Source organism: Dermacentor variabilis, chromosome 2 (genome assembly GCF_050947875.1).
Source record: "Dermacentor variabilis isolate Ectoservices chromosome 2, ASM5094787v1, whole genome shotgun sequence".
NCBI classification, from domain to species: Eukaryota; Metazoa; Arthropoda; class Arachnida; order Ixodida; family Ixodidae; genus Dermacentor; species Dermacentor variabilis.
In genome coordinates this window covers 237,465,627-237,486,608 of record NC_134569.1, presented here as the reverse complement: position 1 = coordinate 237,486,608, position 20,982 = coordinate 237,465,627, and the positions used below count along the sequence as shown (strand labels likewise).

The 20,982-nt window shown below is 44.2% G+C and overlaps 1 protein-coding gene across 2 annotated transcripts in view; it reads right to left on the bottom strand.

The window, feature by feature from the left end:
• The window catches only part of LOC142573168 (uncharacterized), a 275,915-nt gene that overhangs the window by 15,944 nt on the left and 238,989 nt on the right, over positions 1-20,982 (bottom strand). For both annotated transcript variants that reach the window (XM_075682735.1, XM_075682737.1), the window contains one exon: positions 5,984-6,031. In XM_075682735.1, coding sequence (XP_075538850.1) covers positions 5,984-6,031 — 48 coding nt within the window. The remainder of the gene's footprint in view (positions 1-5,983; positions 6,032-20,982) is intronic.

Here is a 20,982-nt window from a genome sequence, read left to right as displayed (position 1 = left end):
TCTCGGACAGCGCGCATTTTGTCGGGATCAGACCCAGAAGAGTAATTTGGCGGTGACCAAAATGACATTTGGACGAGTTAAGTTGCAGCTTCGTTTTTCGAAATAAATCAAGTATAGTTGTTAGATGCTCAAGGTGAATGTCGAACGTTGGCGAGAAGACGATGACGTCGTCGAGGTAGCAGAGGCGTTGCATAATCCAAACGGCATTACCTTAAATTGGTATAGGCCATCAGGTGTGATGAACGCGGTTTTTTCTCTGTCCGTATCATCAACAGCAATCTGCCAGTATCCAGAACGAAAATCAATAGAAAAGAAATAGCTGGAACCGTGCAGGCAGTCAAGGGCATCGTTTATACGTGGGAACGGGTAGACGTCCTTCTTAGTAATGTTGTTCAGATGACGGTGGTCTACACAGAAGCGCCACGTGTCATCCTTCTTCTTAACCAACACCACAGGTGACGCCCAGGGACTCGAAGAAAAGGCTCAATGATGTTTTTATCTAGTATTTTGTTCACTTCAGTTTGAATTACTCAGCGTTCCAACGCAGAAACTCGATATGGTCGTCGGTGAATAGGTGTAGCATCGCCACTAAGAATCCGATGCTTGACCATGAGTGTCTGGTCTAAAGGATCGTCGAAGTCGAAAATATCTCGGTAGGATGATAATACTTGGCAAAGGTCTTCAGTCTGCGCAGAGGACAGGTCCGTCGCAACCATTTTCTGTATGTTGGGATCGGCGCCCGAGGCTGGCGTGGGGGCCTGCTGAGCTTGCAAGAACCATCGGTCGATAACGCTGCCATGTGATGGTCGCCGAGACAATCAACGTTGGCAAGGCAAATACCTTGCGGTAAAATTTGCTTTGCCAATCCAAAGTTAAAGATGGGCATGCTAGTACGGTTCGCAGTAATAGTAAGTATACTGCGAGGCACGGTAACGTCAAACTGTAGTGGAATGTCATGCAGAGGAGTGATGAGGTACTCGCCATCAGGAACTGGTGGGGAAGACAACAGCTCAATATAGGCTATTGACTTTGGCGGCAGGCGAAGAAAGCTGGTGAGGCATAAGCGGCACTGGGGTGCATTAGAAGGTTCTGCCAGAACCGGTTACTTGGTAACGGAGGTGGTTGCCATTGGTTGCGGCAGTGATGAGCGCCGTGGCCGATGCGACAGCAGTGGAAGCAGATCGGCCTGTCATCAGGGGTACACCATTCAGACGGGTTGCGGCGAGATGTGGCAGAAAAAGACTAGAGGGATGAGGAGGGCTGCTAGAGAACTGGCGAACGCTGGCTTGAGAAGTTGAACACACGGAGTTCAGACCCATGTTCTCAAATTCCTGTCTGACGATGGCCTGAATCATCGCAATTGTGGTTGCTGGTGGATTGGGAGGCGTCGCCGAGAAAGCTGGCGAACAGGCGGCCTCGAGTTCGCGGCGAACAATACGGGTTACGTCGTCACAGGTGGTAGTTTGACGCAGTCGACCCTCACATGTCGACGTAGCAGCAGTGTTGGGTAGCCGCATGATGTGGTGTGAGATATGGCGGCTCTTAGCTTGTTCAAGGTGATGGCATTCTTTTATGATGGCGTCGATAGTCGAGATGTTGCCAAAAACAAGCAAATTGAAAGCGTCTGCGATGCCTTTTAGCACATGTGCCACTTTATCTGCTTCAGACATAGCATGCTCAGCTATGCGGCATAGAGCCAAGACGTCGAGGATATATGAAACGTATGGCTCTGTAGGTGTCTGAACACGAGACGCAAGAGCTTTTCTCGCGGCAACCTTGCGCCCAATGGAGTCGCCGAACAGTTCCTGTAGCTTTTCTTTGAAACTGTCCCAACTGGTTATCTCATCGTCCTGCGTTTGGTGCCACAAGCGTGGGGTGCCGCCAAGATAAAAGATGACATTGGCGAGCATAATGGTTGGGTTCCACCTGTTATTAGCGCTGGCATGTTCATGGAGCTTGATCCATTCGTCAACATACTGTCCCTCCAGGCCAGAGAACACACCAGAGTCGCTATGTTGGGCAACCGTGACAATTGGAGCAGTCGGACAAGCCGAAGCCGTTGCAGAGGCGGGCTCATCACCGGGAGGCATGGTGACAAGCTCGATGTACAGACCACTCCATCCAAGTTCCGCGGCGAGGACGGGGATCGCTCACTTCCACCCGAATGTTACGTGTAGAAAGACACGGACGGAACAGACTATTTACAGGCTATTTGCATGGTTAAAAGAATTCCTCACACATCGTTCACAGTCTGTTACTATTAACAACTACTCTTCTAACCGTCTACCAGTAACATCGGGCGTTCCTCAGGGAACTGTCCTTGGCTCCCTCCTATTCTTAATTTATATTAATGATCTACCACAAAATTTATCATGTCATGTCCGTCTGTTCGCTGACGATTGCGTTATTTATGCCCCAATTACTAATACAGCTGATCAAGAATCCCTTCTGGACAATCTTAACCGCATTCAATCATGGTGCAATCACTGGTTGATGACGCTTAATCCCAATAAGTGCAAACTCATGTCTTTCCATCGTCGTCACAACCCGCATTTATTTACTTACAAGATTTCCGATTCTCCTGTCGAACTCGTTCCGTCCTATACTTACCTCGGTATCACTATCAGCAATGACTTATCATGGCGCGAGCACGTAACAAAGCTAATATTATCTGCGAATAAAAAACTAGGCTTTCTTAAACGTCATCTTCACGATGCCCCTCAAAATGTAAAGCTACTTGCTTATAAATCATTAATCAGGCCAAAACTTGAGTATGCATCCGCCATCTGGAATCCACAGCAAGCTTACCTCATCGACTCATTAGAAACTGTGCAAAACAGAGCCGCCCGTTTCATTCACCGTTCATACTCATCCTATATTAGTGTTTCATCTCTCAAGCTACAGTCCCAATTATGCAGTCTTTCCCTCCGTCGCCGTATTTCTAGCCTGTGCCTATTTCACAAATTTTATTATTCCCAGATCAAACAGCAGCCATACATCTGCGCACCGCCATCACGCACGTCTCGCCGAATTGGTCATCCGCTGAAAGTCTCACGCCAACGTGCCCGTACGACTACATTTTCCAAGTCATTTTTCTTCCGAACAGCAAGCGACTGGAACGACCTTCCCCATGAAATTGCAGCTATCACCTGTCCATCAACCTTCCTAGAAAAAGTTACATCCCACCTGTCATCATGAAAAAAAAAAAAATGTTTTACTTTCTCACGTTAACCCCACCCCTTATGTAAAACCCCCTGCAGGGGGTCTTCAAGGAAATAAAAATGAAAATGAAAAATGAAAAAATTTACGCTGGAGCCAGAGCGCCAGGCCGACACTTGCTCGCGCCAAGGGCACAGACCCACTTCGTCGTTTTTGCGTTGGCTCGTCTCTTGAGCATCTCGCGATAATATCGTAATAACATAAACTTTTCAAAAACCCCCTGCTGACTTCTCATGGTTTCAGATAAAAAAATATTTCAGTACTACAAACTTCACAATACTGAACTTTTCAAAATAATTATTATTATTCAGTTCCTATGTAATGCTAACAACGCCTCAGTACTACAAACTAATATTCCGAAATGTCGGGATTCTTAGATTTCTGTGTATGTTTCACGGCAGCCAAAACAGTAGGCTAGCAGACGACAAGGCGCAGGAAGTGGACGCCATAGCGCACGGGTTCAGCAAATCTGAGACGGCACTCAATAAAAAAGTGCAGGAGAGAATTTTTTTTTAATCTGTTGCGGAGGAAATGACACATCGGGCTTTGCAAGCACATGCTCCACCCAGGCAAGTGTCGCCAAACAATGTAGACGCGTCTCTTAACTTTTTCGCCCTACTTTCTGCCACAGCTCTTTATTTTTCGCTTCTTTCGGCAGCCATACTAGCTATGTGCGCGGAGAAATGTAACCTCCGTCCTCGCGGGGATGCCACATGGTTGCACTTTGCACTTTCTGGATGGTATCGTTTACGCACGCTTGCGCTTTAGAATAGTTCAGGTGTCCGCCTCGAGCGAGACAGTTGTAGTGTCCACAGCAAGGAACATGAAAAATAAACAAACAACAAGAAACAATGCACTCTGGAGGCGACACAGAGCTTCCTTTTTGTAAGTAGTCTTCTCAGCATCTGCTTTGCACGAGTCACTCTTATTATACAGTGTTTCGGTGGTGCATGACAGCAGAATCTATGGAACATAGCAACAGTGCAGGCTGAGAGCCAACAGCTATGTTTTTGTGGATAGCTCACCTTACGAACTGATGGGTTGGTGGGCAGAATGGTTAATCTTGGGGCTTTCCCTATAACGGCCTTTCAGAATAACGAACTATTTTCAGCGGTCCCATGTGATTCGTTATATGGAGATTTGACTGTACATGGTATGGGAATTTAAAGGAGAATTTCCCTTTATTATATCTGTTAGTTCATTATACAGTTAAACCTTGACATAACCAACTTGGGTGAATCGGCACTTTACTTTGTTATATTTACATTTTTTTTATATTGAAATTCAACCTTTTCTGCAAATAAGTAGTCTTGGTACGATCTTTCTAACACTGAAGGAGCTGTAAAATATTTCATCGGGCAATCAGAAAAAAAAATTTCAGTGACAAAGGCAATTACATTTTGTTGAATTTGAGAGTCAGTGGAGAAAGATATGGTTTCATGCAGTGTTGATCATATCTTCACACTGACAGTACGAAGCAAAGCTTTCGTGCCCACTCCACTGCCACAGCTGATAGCATCGCCCGACCACGTAACCGTGGAGCTAGATAGAGCAGCTGGAATCTGGTTTACAGCAAGCACGCCGTCACAAAATAAAGCTGAACATGGATGTGGGCTCAAACGCTCCTCTGTATTAAGGTTGTGCGATGAAAAAAAACCACTATAGCTTTCACACAAAATGTGAATTGAGTGCCAAAGTTAACAGCGCCTCTGTATGCTTCAGCTAGCATGGGTGCAACAAAAGTTCACTGCATGGAAGTAGAGTACAGTATGCACGAAGCACTTGGACACACTCTATAAATTTTTGCTGTATAATTATGCACAGCACTAGAGGAAAATTCACAGGGTGCTAGGATACGGAATTTTGCTGGTGATTATTTGACAACTGCAAAAAACAAAGAGACAACTAGTATGCCATGCGATATGCTCCTCTATGAGCCATGCCAATATCGCGCTGTTCAAAGGTAAAGTCATCCTCACACTGGACTTGACGTTGCATCGAACAAGAAGTTGAGCGGCATGACGGAAAACTATAGAGTTTTTCAAGTAGAATATGAATGGAATGATGAAGCTGATAACACCTGTGTACTTTTTGGATGCTGCAGGAATGATCACATACACACGAAATGCAGAAAGTTTTGTGTGTTTGGTAGGCACAAGTGGCAGTCTGCAGGTGTCTATGAAACAGGAAGAGGCTGGAAACTGCAACAGCATAAAGTATGAAGTTCAACGAAGCAAATTTTGTGACAATGCCAATGGTTAAGTTGATAAGGTTCCCACCAAAAGATTAGCAAGTCTGATATCAAGTGAAGGGGAAGACTGATAAAGATCTGCATACCACGTCCATACAGCGTGGAGATAACGCTGTGCAGCCAAACAGCGTTACCAATTGCAAATTGCAGTAACACTAAGCAGCCATGGCTAATGAGGTGTGTGTGTAGGGAAAGGAAGTACAAACTGATACACAAATAAATTTTTTGTTAAATTTTTAAGAACAAATTTAGGGTAGCCATGAATGCTGCCTGTACACAATATAGTAATAATGTATGACAACATGCCATTGCGCTGTCGCTTTTTGCATGCTTCTGCAGTCATAGCCTTGTCATCACATTATTCATGAAACTACCACACCACTCAGGAGAATGAATACTATGTAAAATTATGATAAAGGCCATGGGGCGTGGTGTCACTCCCGTGTGCTTCTCTATTGGCCAAGCAGCTAATAAGGGCTAATACTGTGCCAGCCTTTAGAAGCCACCACTCACCTGAGATGACTGGTCTGCATCAACACGGCTGCTGCGACTCACGTCCAACTGCATTTGAACAAAAGCAACGAACGCTTTCAGTTTTAATCATTCAGGCATATATTTCAAGGAAGTTCATGGTTCATGCATGAGTCATAAAAAGCACTGTTCCCGAGGCTTCAAATGATGGTCTACTTTTGTTGATTCGATCTTGATGGGACTAATAAAATTGATCGAATTACATGGTGTAGCCAAATGAAAAAATATAGACCCCACAGGGTAAATCAGTTGGAACACTGCATGAAGGAGCAGTTATAGTAGAGGGGCATAGAGACGAGAGGAGCCAGTTGATAGCACACAAAGCCTAAAATGCAACACAAAGAATGCAAATACAGTAGAACCTGATTAGAAAATGTCACATCTGACGCGAACATACCTTCGCTGCATCCGATAAATCATTATCTGTGTTCATTATATTGACGTTCGACTAAGCATCCCGACTATGAGCATCCCATTGCTCATAGTGGGAACAGCGAAAGCAGCGAGGAAAAGTGAGTGCACAAGATTAAAGGGACACTTAAGGAAAACATACAGTCGAGCTAGGTTGAAAGATTGGGCTTTTGCAGTAAAGAATTCTTCATTTGTAGCAAGAACAGAGCTTTCATAGGCGAGAAAATGACTAAAATGGTAAATTGAAGTGGTGCACTTGTGGACTATGATACCTCTCCTGTGACATCAGCACTGGCTGATTGACAGAGAGCTCCATAGAGGAAGGTCACGTGGAGATTACGTCAACTAATCCATTTTGCCACGCATGGTTCAAGTTGAAGAGAAGCAGCGGGACCTTCGAAGGAAATTTTCTACGCAACAATGCGATGTACTGCTGTGCACAGAAAAAGATGATAGACTTCTAGACAAATAAGCTATCAATCTAGATTGACTTAATATTTTCCTTTAGTGTTCCTTTACCGAATTAACAACCACTGCACAGAATACAATCGAACCTTGATATAACAAACATGGATATACTGTACCAAATTACTGGATGTAAAGTAAATGCAAAATTTCGCTGGTCATGCTTTAATTCACTGTACTACTCTCCTGCTATCATCGTCAGCAGCAGCCTATTTTATGTCCACTGCAGGCCGAAGGCCTCTCCCTGCGATCTCCAATTACCCCTGTCCTGTGCCGACCGATTCCAACTAGCGCCTGCAAATTTCTTTACTTCATCACCCCACCTAGTCTTCTGGCATCCTCAGATGTGCTCCCCTTCTCTTGACATCAATTCTGTAACCCTAATGGTCCACTGCTTATCTAACCTACGCATTACATGACCTGCCCAGCTCCACTTCTTTCTCTTAATGTCAATTAAATAAAGAATTCTTCATTTGTAGCAAGAACAGAGCTTTCATAAGCAAGAAAATGATTGAAGTGGCACCACTTATGGACTATGGTACCTCTTCAATTTTACCAAAATAGAAAATGCCAACCCAGCATAGTTTCAGTTATAGCCAGAGCTGGGCAGTATCAAAAATAAATGTATCTTAGATACTATCTTAGATACTATCTCAGATACTTTTTGGGTATCTTGTATCTGTATGATGACACGTCTGGAAAGACATGTATCAGTATCTGTATTTCCGATACATGAAAGAATGTATCCTGTATCTTAATACATGTATACCAGATACTGCTATCGCAACATCACCATGCGAAACTATAAACTTTGGCTGAACTCCACTTCTGAAGCTGATGCTATTGCCACTAAGCTACGTGAATAAAACTAAAGGCAGCAACCTTTTTTATTTGTCCGCCAGAACCCTGCAGTGAGGGCAGGCAATGAAGTCTGCGCGTCCCTGGTGGAGCAGAGCCGCATGGTGGCACTCGCGCTGTCGACCTTTCATTTCCCTGATCTTTGTTTTCATTGCGTCAGTGCCATGACACTTGCTCGTAGCCACCGTAATGTGTTGTCACTGCAGCTTTATGTGCTCTCTGTATACATGATGCGTCACAAAAAATGTCACTACCAGTGTTGCTGCTGTACACCTGTCCAGTGATCTGGTATTGCGTAAACGGTAATGCATTTACGGACACGGTAAAACTCCATAGCGGTATTTCCGCCATCCTGCAGGGGCGCAAATACCGCTGTGGTATTTGGTGTTCTTATTGATATTCTTGTATTTAGATGGCAACTCGCCAACCGATCGGCAAGCAGAGCAGCAACTCCTATCAATTACAAAAGTGACAAGCAAAAACCGCTGACAGCGTAGTGCATAAAGAGCTTTCATGTTAAGCAGCTAAAGCAACCACAATTGTTTCGGAATGAAAATATTGTACTTTGAGCAAGAAAGAGAAACATTTTGAGATATATAACAGGCATTCATTCCAAATGAAACAGTGTTGGTCACGGTTAAGAAATTTCCAAGCAAACATTTCTGAGCATAAGCGGTTGCTGCTACATTATATAGATCTATAATAATATTTGCAAATGTATGAAAGTATCCTTGCCCAGCCCTCGTTATAGCAAAGCAAACTTTTGTCTGCACGCACCTCAAAATATATATTCTAGTAGCAAAAATATCTAATATAGTCGTCGACTGCCTTTCAGATTCCAGACTTTTTGGGCCTGTGTAATTTCGGACTTTCCTAAGGCACCACCACCAACCCCCTAGCACTAGAAAAATACCCAAAATTTCAGATTCCACACAACATTTCAGGCATGAACCATGCGTGCGATGCTGCAAGCATGGTGACCATGAACAAAGCTGCTGTCATGTCGGCTGGCATGAAACCACAACACTGGTCACCAACTCTTGCCAAAATGGCCCAAGCAGTGTGCCTGGGAAAGCGGCTCGTGACAAACCATCAAGGTAAGCTCGCCGACAAGATTTTCGGACTTGTAATCTTTATTGGCAATCTAGACTGATGACAAGATTGACTGATGGCCGTAGTAACGGAGCGTGAATCCACATGCAGGCTCATCCATGTCTGAAAACACTGCTGGGGGTGAAACTAAGCGACAACAACTTGAAATTAGACATACAGGATGCAGGTGCGCGTTTTGGCCAGTGCCTTGGCTGATTGGACCACAGTCCGCAAGCCAGCATGCCAATCCTGCGTGATAACATCTATCGCACGGGTGTAAATTCGCAGCAATGAAAAATGCACATATGTACTTACTGTATTTTTGCATCTATAACCCACATCAAAAATTGCAAAATTTAGCAGTAATGTTTGGATGCACATATGAAAATACTGAATAGAAGTGCAGCTTCCCGACAGCACGCACCGCACTGTCGTGAAGCCACACTTCAAGCCCAAGTTTTGTGCCATTCACCATTGCCCATCGATTCACCACCTTGATGGACATTTTGCAGTGGACATTTCTTTAAATTTAGTTTCTTGAGCCTAGTTATTCGTATTAACTCTGCTTGTTGTGTTTGTAAATGTAGTGTATGTCACGCTCACTTTATGTTAGGATTAGCATTATGTAAATTTTCTTTTAAGTTATTGTCAATGTATCGTAAACTGTTTCTTTATATATGAAGATTAATGTTGTGATTGTTAATATTTTCTAGCCAGCTTATTTGTAATCTTTTCTTTTTAATGCTCGTTAATGTGCCCCATGTTGTGCCAGCTTTGCGTATATTAATACAGTGAAATCTTGATATAATGAACTTCAGGGGACCGCGATAACTTGTTCGTTATTCTGAAATATTGTTATAATGAAAGCCCCAAAATTAACTATTCCGCCCATCAACCCATCAGTTCATAAGGTGTTCCCATGTGAGCTATCCACAAAAACGTTGCTGTTGGCTCTAGGCACGCGCTGTTGCTATTTTCCAAATATTCTGCCGCCATGCATCACCGAAGCACTGTAGAATAAGAGTGATGCGCGCAAAACAGATGCCGACGCTGCAAAAACTACTGACAAAAAGGTAGTTCCATGTCAACTCCAAAGCGCAATGTTTCTTGCTTGTTGTTTGTTTTCACATGTTTTGCAAGGAACACCGTGACTGTCTTGCTCGAGGCAGACACCTTAACTATTCCATAGCACAAGCACGTGCAAACGACACTGTCTGGAAAGTGCAAGGTGCAACCGTGTGGCATCTCTGCAAGTACGGAGGCTCATCACGCCCTTAGCTAGTACGGCCGCAGAAAGAAGCACGAAAGAAAGAGGTGTGTGTAAAAAGAAGGTTGAAAGAAGGAAGAGACACGCCTCCATTGCTATGGGCGACACTTTTCTGGGTGGAGCATGTGCTCGCAAAACCTGATGCGCTGTCGCCTCCGCGTACCCACATTCTTTTGAAGCTAAGCTTTCTTTGCCTCTTCCTTCGGCTATCCCACTGCTGCTGTACGGCACACTGCGTTGGGGGTGTTTCAGTTAGAGAGGAAAGGCTACAGGAGAAACTCGTTTTCACCCCACCGCGTCGAATGTGCATAATACCCTCTGGAGTTCCCTGGGCGTCGCCGCATTAGCCTCTTGACAGCTGTAATTATTCGCGACTCTCCTCAAAAGCGTTGCAGAAACTGCAGAGTTTCCTTTTCTACTAAGGTGCGAGTCCAGAGGGGACGTAGATAGAACTGTAGGGAGAAGGGGGGAGAAGATGCACTTCCCACACAAGGGAGGGGGGGAGGCGATATGAGAAGACAAGCAAACCCTACTACTATAAGACAGCGGTTGCGAGGAAACTGGATAAGCTTAAGTTCAAGGTACGTATGGTACAGTGTGTTGGTACTATTTCTGAAAAATAAATTCCATGCAAATATGTCATGCAGACAAACTACGCAGGGCATGCAGAAGCAGAGCCGCACTAATTAAAGTGCACTGTAGGGTCCAGGCGACACTACAGAAGTGGTCGACCGTCCAATCAGCACTTCTGTCCCCAACGCAGTAGCTTTGCGCCTATGGCATTGCTAGAGGTCACGGGTTTGATCTCAACCACGGCAGGCATATTTTGACGGGGGCAAATTAGAAAATGCATGTGCACTTAGATTTTGGGACATGTTAAAGAGCATCACGGTGCCACAATTAATCCGGAGACTGCCACTATGGCATGCTAATAATCCAATTGTGGTTTCGGCATGTACAGCCCTATAATCCCAATTCAAGTTTAATACTTCTGCCACAGTGGGATGTGCCATATGAGGCAATAACAATGTTCAACCCTCTCACAGGTTATCAAATATGGTGCACAACACCTTAAGCAAACACCTCTCCCTGGTTGTTCTGTGTACTACGCAGACAAACAGCAGTGGTGCATGCACGGTAACATTTAACATCAACTCACCACTCTCGTGTTAGACTAAACGTTGAAGAAATTAAGCTTTAGCCATCAACATCACTGCTACTTATTGTCTGTCAAAGCATCCAGCACAGAAAGCTTCGCTTACATTGATTCCCAGAGTGCGTGGGATATGCATAATTTTTTTTTCTCGGGCGCTGTTCTAGGTTTTCGGAAATCATGCGCTGCGACGTCTGCTCTCTGCACCTTGTTGTCTGCTAGCCTACTGTTTCGGCTGCCGTGAAAGATACATGGAAACCTAAGAATCCCCAGATTTCAGAATATTTGTTTGTTGTGCTGAGGTGTTAACATCACAGGGAAACTGAATAATGATCGTAATTCTGAAAAGTTTGATATTCTGAAGTTCGTAGTTCTGAAATATTTTTACATTGAAACTAAAGAAGTCAGCAAGGGATTTGTGAAAAGCTTGTTAATCTGAGAAGTTTGTTAATGTGGTGTTCGTAGTAATGAGGTTTCACTGTAGTTTTGTGACCTAATGTAAAGCACACCTCTCCTGTCTCCTATCCGTCCCAACTCCGGCAGGGACCCACATCAGACAATAATGGGCCATGTCAACAACTTAGCAGAAGATTATCACTGTCACTGAAGAGGTGTACTGTAAACTAATTCCTAAGAATATTTTGAGCATTAACAACACCCCTTTGCCAAACAGAAATTTTCAAAACTGTGGGCGCTAAGGCATTCTGATTAACGAAACAATCTCTTTGTTTCCACAAGGATGTATTGTTCACCTAAATCATCCTTTTGGTGCTAAGGGTGTTATAAGCTGTTAATACAGTTGCTCTTAGTATATGTAGCCACTGTAGCCACTGCGGTGATAATTGAAAGCTGCTAGTTGAAAGGCATTCAATATAGTACAATTTAATATTAACAGCTGTACGTGGTTTTCAGGTGCCTATTAGCTGACTACTTATATCGAAACAAGCTTCTGTGGAGATTTCTTTAATTAGGATATAGCTGTTCCCACTGGTACTGCACTGCAGGTCGAAAGACAATGGCTATATAAACGTGCTAAGCTTGTTTCACATGATTCGATTTGCATTGTACCGGGAGTGCGATTTCGGTCGCATGCGACAAAAATCGCAGTTGCAGTCGCAGGCACTGCCCCCCCCCCCCGCCCCCTCGTGACCAACCGGTTAGTTGCACGTCAAAGCCATCACTGTGATCACTGTGATTTTCTTGTCAGAATTGCACCAAGATCCGCCAGCGCTATATTGCTGTTTGTTTTGGAAAATGGCGTCTGGTCGCTGAAGAAGCCCTGAACAATGCAACTAACTGAATGGAACCGTGGACTGCGTCATCAGTACGTCCCATCAGCATCAACACGACTAATAACGAGTTCCTCCATTACCAGATGACTTAAAATATAGTGTAAGCAAGTACGATGAAGGAAACTGCTTATATAGTTCAGGCCTGGCCATACTGACGTGAAATAAACCACACTTAGCATAGTAAGATGCACACACAAGAAGTGGGAAGTGGTGACATGATGCAGTGCCAACACCGCGGTACATTACCGTTCTTGATCGAAGGCTGTCAGTCACACTCGCCAGCGCTTCGAATAATGAAGTGCAACTACATAGAGTGGTAGATCTGTGTGTATCATTGTGCTGACAAACTTATTAGTCACAGAGAAACACAGTGTGCTTCTTATGCCAATGAGCCAACAAGTGATGGCCCTTTCCATATTGCAGCATAAACAGCAACAACGCTCGTTGTCACGCGAGTACAGCAGGCATCGCCATTTTCGCTTGATAGCAATAGCCTATACGTGCTCTCTAAATGAGCGCTCATGTGCGCAGAGTTTACTCAAGCAATATGCCATTAAACATACAAACAATATGGCTGACGAATAGCACGAAAAGTGAGGGTCACCCGTCAAAATCAGCAGTAGCCACCCTCCCCAAAACGGCGACTATAGGTGCTCGTACAAGACCACCTAGTCGCTGTTTTCGAAGTGCACGGGACGCTTATGCCTTCTTGTCTCAGTGTGATACGACGCTTCTGATATGCACATGAGAAGTGTTCATATATGTTTTGAGCATTTCATCATTATTTTGTGTCAGCGATGCACACCTTCTGCTGTACTTAAGCGAACAGCGAGCGGTGGCTGTACACGTGCTGATGTAAACATATGCGGTATTCTTGTGTTGCAATGGAAACTGACCCTTGCAACATTCAACGCCCGAACCCTCTCGAGTGAGGCTAGCTTAGCAGGACTCTTCGAAGAACTATCAGACATTGTTTGGGATATTATCGGCCTTAGTAAGAATAGAACTGGTGAGGCCTACACACTGTTGAATAACGGCTGTGTCCTCTGCTATAGAGGTCTCCCGGATAAGAAGAAATACGGGGTAGGATTCCTAATCCATAAGGACTTAGCAGACAACATTGACGAATTCTACAGCGTCAACGAGAGGGTAGCAGTAGTCATAATCAAACTCAACAAGAGGTATAGATTAAAGGTAGTACAAACCTACGCTCCAACAAAGCGAAAATAAGTGATATTAGAAATTATAACGTGAGAAAGACTGAAGAAGCTGTAAAAAAATGAACGCAGCCTGAAATCAGTGAGAAGGAAACTTGGCATAGAACAAACCAAGATGTATGCACTGAAAGATAAGCAGGGTAATATCATTAGCAATCTCGAAAGTATAATAAAAACAGTGGAAGAATTCTATACTGACCTGTACAATACCCAGAGGACTCAGGAGTACTCTATTCGAAACAATAACGAACAGTATACAAAAACTCCTCCTATAACTAAAGATGAGGTCAGAAGGGCCTTGTAAGGCATGAAACGGGGAAAAGTAGCAGGGGACTATGGAATAACAGTTGATTTAATCAAAGATGGAGGAGACATAATGCTAGGAAAACTGGCGGCTCTCTATGCGAAGTGTCTATCGACTGCAAGGGCCCCAGAACACTGAAAGAATGCAAACATTACACTAATCCACAAAAAGGGCGACGTTAAAGAACTGGAAAATTATAGGCCCATTAGCTTACTGCCAGTATTATATAAAATATTTACTAAAATAATCTCCAATAGAACAAGGGCAACATTGGACTTTAGCCAACCAAGGGAGCAGGCTGGCTTCAGGAAAGGATACTCTACAATGGATCACATCCATGTCATTAATCAGGTCATCGAGAAATCTGCAGAGAACAATAGGCCTCTCTATATGGCTTTCATAGATTACGAAAAAGCATTTGGTTCAGCAGAGATACCAGCAGTCATAGAGGCATTGCGTAATGAAGGAGTACAGACCACTTACGTAAATACCGTGGAAAATACTATGGAGATTCCACAGCCACCTTAAATCTACACAAGAAAAGCAGGAAGATACCTTCAAAGAAAGGGGTCAGACAAGGAGACACAATCTCTCCAATGCTATTCACTGCGTGCTTAGAAGAAGTATTCAAGCTATTAAAATGGGAAGGCTTAGGAGTAAAGATCGACGGCGAATACCTCAACAACCTTCGGTTTGCCGATGACATTGTTCTATTCAGCAACAATGCAGACGAGTTACAACAAATGATTGAGGACTTAACAGGGAGAGAGAAAGAGTGGGGCTGAAGATTAATATGCAGAAGACAAAGATAACGGTAAACAACTGGGCAAGGGAACGATCGCAAGTCAGCCTCTAGAGTATGTGAAGGAGTATGTCTACCTAGGTCAACTAATCACAGGGAACCCTGACCATGAGAAGGAAATTCACAGAAGAATAAAAATTGGTTGGATCACATACGGCAGACATTGTGAGCTCCTGACTGGGAACTTACCGTTATCATTGAAAAGGAAAGTATACAATCAGTGCATTTTACCGCTGCTGACATATGGTGCAGAAACTTGCGAGACTGACAAGGAAGCTTGAGAACAAGTTAAGGACCACGCAAAGAGCGATGGAATGAAGAATGCTAGGCATAACTTTAAGAGACAGAAAGAGAGGTTTGAATCAGAGAGCGAATGGGTATAGACAAAATTCTAATGGACATTAAGAGAGAAAAATGGTGCTGGGCAGGTCATGCAATGCGCAGATTAGATAACCGTCAGACCATTAGGTTGACAGAATGGGTACCAAGAGGAGGGAAGTGCAGTAGAGGACGGCAGAAGATTAGGTGGTGTGATGAAATTAGGAAATTTGCAGGCGCTAGTTGAAATCAGTTGGCACAGGACAGGGGTAATTGGAGATCGCAGGGAGAGGCTTTCGTCTTGCAGTGGACATAAATAGGTTGATGATGATGTTGATGTGTTGCATAAATACTCTGCACGCAATATAAAGAGCTATGGCCACTATGGTCAAAACTGAACTATAAAAGCAGTTTTTATCATCGTATTGGCATACATTCAGTGCAGGTCTAACGGTGGCAAATGCATGAACTCTGCTGCTACAATACGGCTAACCTCCGCTCAGTGGAAACGACCCCAGCTCGAACTTGAAGTGGGTGGTTGGCGAGTGCTCACGTTTGTGCATTTCAACTTCTGAAGCATGTTTGGATTCATATGGAGTACAACTAAATAGGAATACAAAGCGTAGGTGCTGTGGCAATCGTGTTACGGGTTGATATATTCATTCAGAGGCACATCGCATGGTGACTGGTTTTGTTGGCGTAGCTGGACGAAAGTCCGTCATCACATTTCGCCAACTTGCAGTTGTAAGTGGCGCCAGAGTCATCCAGGAAGCATCCAGTCAAGCAAAACTAATATTACAATGACCGACAAATATATGAAACCATTTCAGCTAGCTTCATGCAGTGTGCCTACTTGCGTTCTGCAACACTCTGACGTTGTACATTTTGTCTTTCACAGAGCCCACTAAGGTGGCTCCACAGAGCAATGCAAAAGCTGGATTGCATAGGTTTCTGGCAATCTGGGGTTTTCAGCCCCACATTCAAATAATGTGCTGAAGCAGGTCGAAGCACATGCATGTCAATAGGATTGGCTGAATAGTTCAGATAGCTTCCTACTTTACACTTGCCACTACGAATACAAAATCCCAGCACTCTATTTTGTTATTAAACAAGCAAATATACTCTTAACAATGTATTTCATGTTTGCCATGGGGCTGCACTGCTACACTGTGTACTGCAGCATGTTGATTTAAATTTCTTGGTACATATTCACAGTACATAACATTGCAAGACACAGGATGAGAAAGTAGACGACATCCATGTCTGTTAGAATGTATGATGCGTCATACAAAATTGACTGCAGCATTTAAAAAAATTCTGGTGTAAGCTTTGAAACCTTTCAAAATAGAGAGGTCTTCTATATATAATTACAGTGTATGTGCTGCGATGGACGAAGCCAGGCTTGCGCTAAGATTGAAATTCACAAATTCCATTGCACATTCAGTAAGCATAATCACACAGATCATACACAATCACCTCACAATCACACACAGCCTGGATCGGCAGTTTCTTAACCAATCCTTCCCAGTTTGTTGTCACCAACTGCCATTCATGCACTCTTTCTCGTGTCTGGTCAGTTGTTCCCCAAGGCACTGTTCTAAGCACCCTATTTTTCCTCATTTATATTAATGGCCTACCAATTAACTTGACATATAATATATGGTTCTTTGCTGATGACTGTGTACTTTACCGATGCATAACTAACCTATCTGATGCTACTGCTCTACAAAACGATATCCTCAAAGCCCAAGAGTGGTGCGACACTTGGCTTATGAAACTAAATGTCAACAACACCTATTTAACATTGTAGTTCTGCGGAAACCGGCAAGGTGGAGGGAAGTTCTCCACCTTGAGAAGTTCTCCACGTAGTAGTTCTGCAGGTTTCCGCAGAACTACTACGTCAAACACTTGCCTTTGCTTCGTGTGGTCGACAAATTCGACTTCGCCCTGCCATCTGCTAGCCACCTGGTTAGCTCAGATGGTAGAGCGGCTGCGCCGGAAAGGCGGTGGTCCTGGGTTTGAGTCCCGGACCAGGACGAATTTTTCTTCAACTATGAGGCTTTTCTTTTGAGGAACCCGTATGTGCTTCATTTGTAGCAAATGCTACGAACAGGTGGATGTCTGATTTTTCCCTTTATTCAACACCTATTTAGTCGCTTTCAACCGCCAACGTAGATACTTACCTCATAACTACCTCCTTTACGGTTGTCCAATAACTCAAACCGACGCTATAAAGTACATAGGTATTCATATGTCCAGTGATCTATACTGGTCCAGTCATATAGAATAGAATAACTTTATTTCCACCTACTTGATGGAGGAGGCTGCAAGTAAAAGCTGCTCCAGTAGAAGCAGCTTGACGAGGCCCACAGCCCTCCCACAGAATATTCGGCAACAACATACATGCAAACACATATGCATTATACATATATATATTCTCATGAACTCACATACTCGCATATGCACATGCACACCCATACCCATATACATACAGAGCCACTGGTGACTAGATCAAAAATACTGAGGGTAGCTTGTGTGGTTCTCGTGATGAATACAAATGAAATAAGAACTCAATCACTCAAATATCACTCACATATCGAACTCTGCCATTCGTGCCCTTGCCTACTTAAGGTGCAACATTGCCATTGCAACCTCTTCTCTCAAACTAATTGCTTATGAATTGCTTGTCAGACCTAAACTAGAGTTCACACTCTCATTGTTCGATCCTCACCAATCTAACCTGTCTAATTTATTGGAATCCATTCAGAATCGTGCGACACAATTAATTCTTTCAAATTACTCTTATCGTTCTAGTGTAAACCAACTAAAATCCCAACTTGAACTTAGTGTTCTTGCATCGTGCCATAAACTTTCTCGCCTTTCTCTTTATCACAAATTTTTTCACAGCTTGCCACCCAATAACGTATTCATCCGCCCAGCCCATCATTTGACCGGTCACAGCCATCCCAACGCCATCTACCTCAGCGCGCCCATACCACAACATTCTAAAAATAATTTTTATTCGTACTGCCCTGGACTGGAATGACTTTCCTGGCCGCATCGCTTCCCTAACACATTTTCAAAAGTTCAAAACTGCCATCAAAACAAATTTTTTGCCATAACTGCCGTACTCCCTGCCCACCCCTCATGTAATACCCCTTAAATGGGGCCTATGAGGACCTAATAAAGAATAAAAAGATCATTTGCGGCTTCCTTCAGAGGCAGACATGAGCTTTCGGGGTGGTGCTTGCTGCTAAGTTTGGTGCAAGAATATGGCTAGGAGCCAGAACCGCTTATGCACAATTACGAGCAATACAGTCGACTCTCATTACAATGAACCTTGACAATCTGACAAGAAACATCCGTTTTATCCGAAATCTGTAATATCCAAAACACCTCACTTCGGAAACTTTAGTCGCAATGTCTAACAGCCTTACTGCAAAGAGTGAGTGATGAACATACAAAGTAAAAAACGAACAAAAAGAAAAGTCACAGTTTTGCCGGAAAGGCAAAGCATCGATTGCGATAGCAAATTAGTAGACAGCTATGCGAAGTAAGGATAGTAATCTTATCTCGCTCGATGACCACGGAAGGTTGCTGTCAAAACGTTGGAGTGAGGATGCGCAGCAGCAGCAGCGAGTGAACTGACCTTCCGTGTTGCCTCTCGCTTCAACCCGAACTAAATGTCGAAAGCACAGCACATACGAAGCTACCAGCACTGGGCGCACTTTGTCCACATCGCAGATTGCTTTCAAGATACGGCGGCCGCAGCTGCGCCGTAAGCAGCAGCCACCGGAGTAGGCCCCTCTCTCCCCCTGTGCCTCGCGCGCAAAGGAAGACGGCGCATTTCCACCCCGCTTTCCACTCTCACGCGCACGATATTGAGCTGCGATCATCGGCTGACCCTCACAAGTCAGTTGTCAGCCCGTGTTGACATGGCAAAAGTATGTTTCAAACGTCCAATTTTGAAAAAAAAAAAAAAAAACAATTTTACTAATTTCGTTCGATGTACCCGATATTCCATTTAGTGGGGTTTGTTGAAAGCAAACTTCATTGCATTAATAAAATGGATAGAACAAACTAAGGTTAAAACATGGTTTGTTATATCAGAAAGTCTGTCGTATGTGGGTCCATTGTAATGAGCGTAGACTGTAGACTGTATGCCCACATAATTTCTTCAGAAGCTGACGCTAAGCACAGGTAGTGTGAGAGTCTCTCTGCGCCGACATGACAACTTTGCTACAGCCGAATTTTGAATATGCAGATGCAATGAGGATAGTTATATAGGCTTGTTGATAGGTCCCCTAGTAATTTGTTGTAACACAAGCAGAATGACATGGACGCAGAAGGCGCATGACACAGCACACTGTGCGGAAAGACCAGCTGTGAAGAGCTGTTCACATTTGCCATGTCTCCTTGCACAACTTCAGCACAGCTGTTGCGCGCTCCAAAACATATTTAAACTAGAAAGTGTTTTTCAATTACAAAGTGCACATTATTTGCTCTTATCAAAAATAAGGCCATATAATAATGCACAAGCTTTATTCATTACATTTGAAAATTATGCAGCATGTGGCACAAAACCTGGCAGCAAGCAAAGATGGGCGTCGAACCAGCTGCACTGTTCAAATCGCAGTCGTGTGACATGAGCCCTCCAAAAATTGCACAGCTACATGTGCGATTGCACCGATGTTTTTTTTGCTCCAGTTGCAGCACATGAAACAGCCTTCAGAAGGTGCACAGGTGTAGGCAGCACGAGCAGTGTTTGTACCATTCTTTTGTTGGCTTGCACATGTCGGACTCGGGGATCCTGTGCCCTCTTTGAGCAGTGTCAGTGGCCACAGGCTATGGTTCGATTATTTCTGCTGAGAAATACAAGGTTATTGTGCCCCTACTGGGAACTTTGAAGCGTACTCTGTCAACAAAAGCTAGACTGCTTGGCAGATTTTGCTTCGTATTGAGGTATTGCATAAAATGCTCAATTTTGGATGTGGCTACTGCTTCTGCAGGACAAAGCTGGCCCGCACCACATAGCATGGCCAGACTCCAGCACGTTAGCGCAAATGTGCACATCAGCCCTGTTGTGCATGCTGCCTCGGGACATCGAGACAACAGAAGAGAGAGCGCGCCTATCAAGGTCAGAACCCTGAGGCGCTGCAGTAACCGTCGGTCGGCGGCGGACGAAGGGGTAGCTGTCAGCAGAGAGGAGAATGCATGCGCACCCTCTGACACCTGGATGTGCTATCTCCAGGTCCCGCCTTGCGCAGGCGCATCCAGAGCATGCACAAGCGAGGGCCCGAACCCCACGAAAACTCGCTCAATAGGGAAGGCAGCTGACACTCGCCGTGGGCAGGATGACAGCCGAGTGGCAAGTGACAGTGTTTTATTGCCCACTGCCATCCTGTCCAGGAAGGGAGGAAAGGGACAGGGAGTTCTCGGAAACGCCACAGCGTCGGGGAATTAGTGCGAGTGCTCGAAACTCCACAATGTTCAAAAAACAGAAAGTACTGCAGGGATGGAAGAAGCCAAGGAAGTTCTGGAGCAGCTCTGGGAGCAGCAAATTTGGCACTTTCGAGCAGGTTTGGAGCATGAACTGTCCATTTTGGAGCACTAAATATGCATTTTGGAGCACCTTGGTAAATGTCTATATGAGTGAAACACAGGCACATGAAGAGAACATGTTCCTTATTTCATTCTACAGAACACTATTATGTTAAGGCAGATCAGTTCTGCAGAAGCCCGCAAGGTGAGCACAGTCTATGACAGGGGGAAATTGTCCTCCACCTGACTGTAGCATGAAGC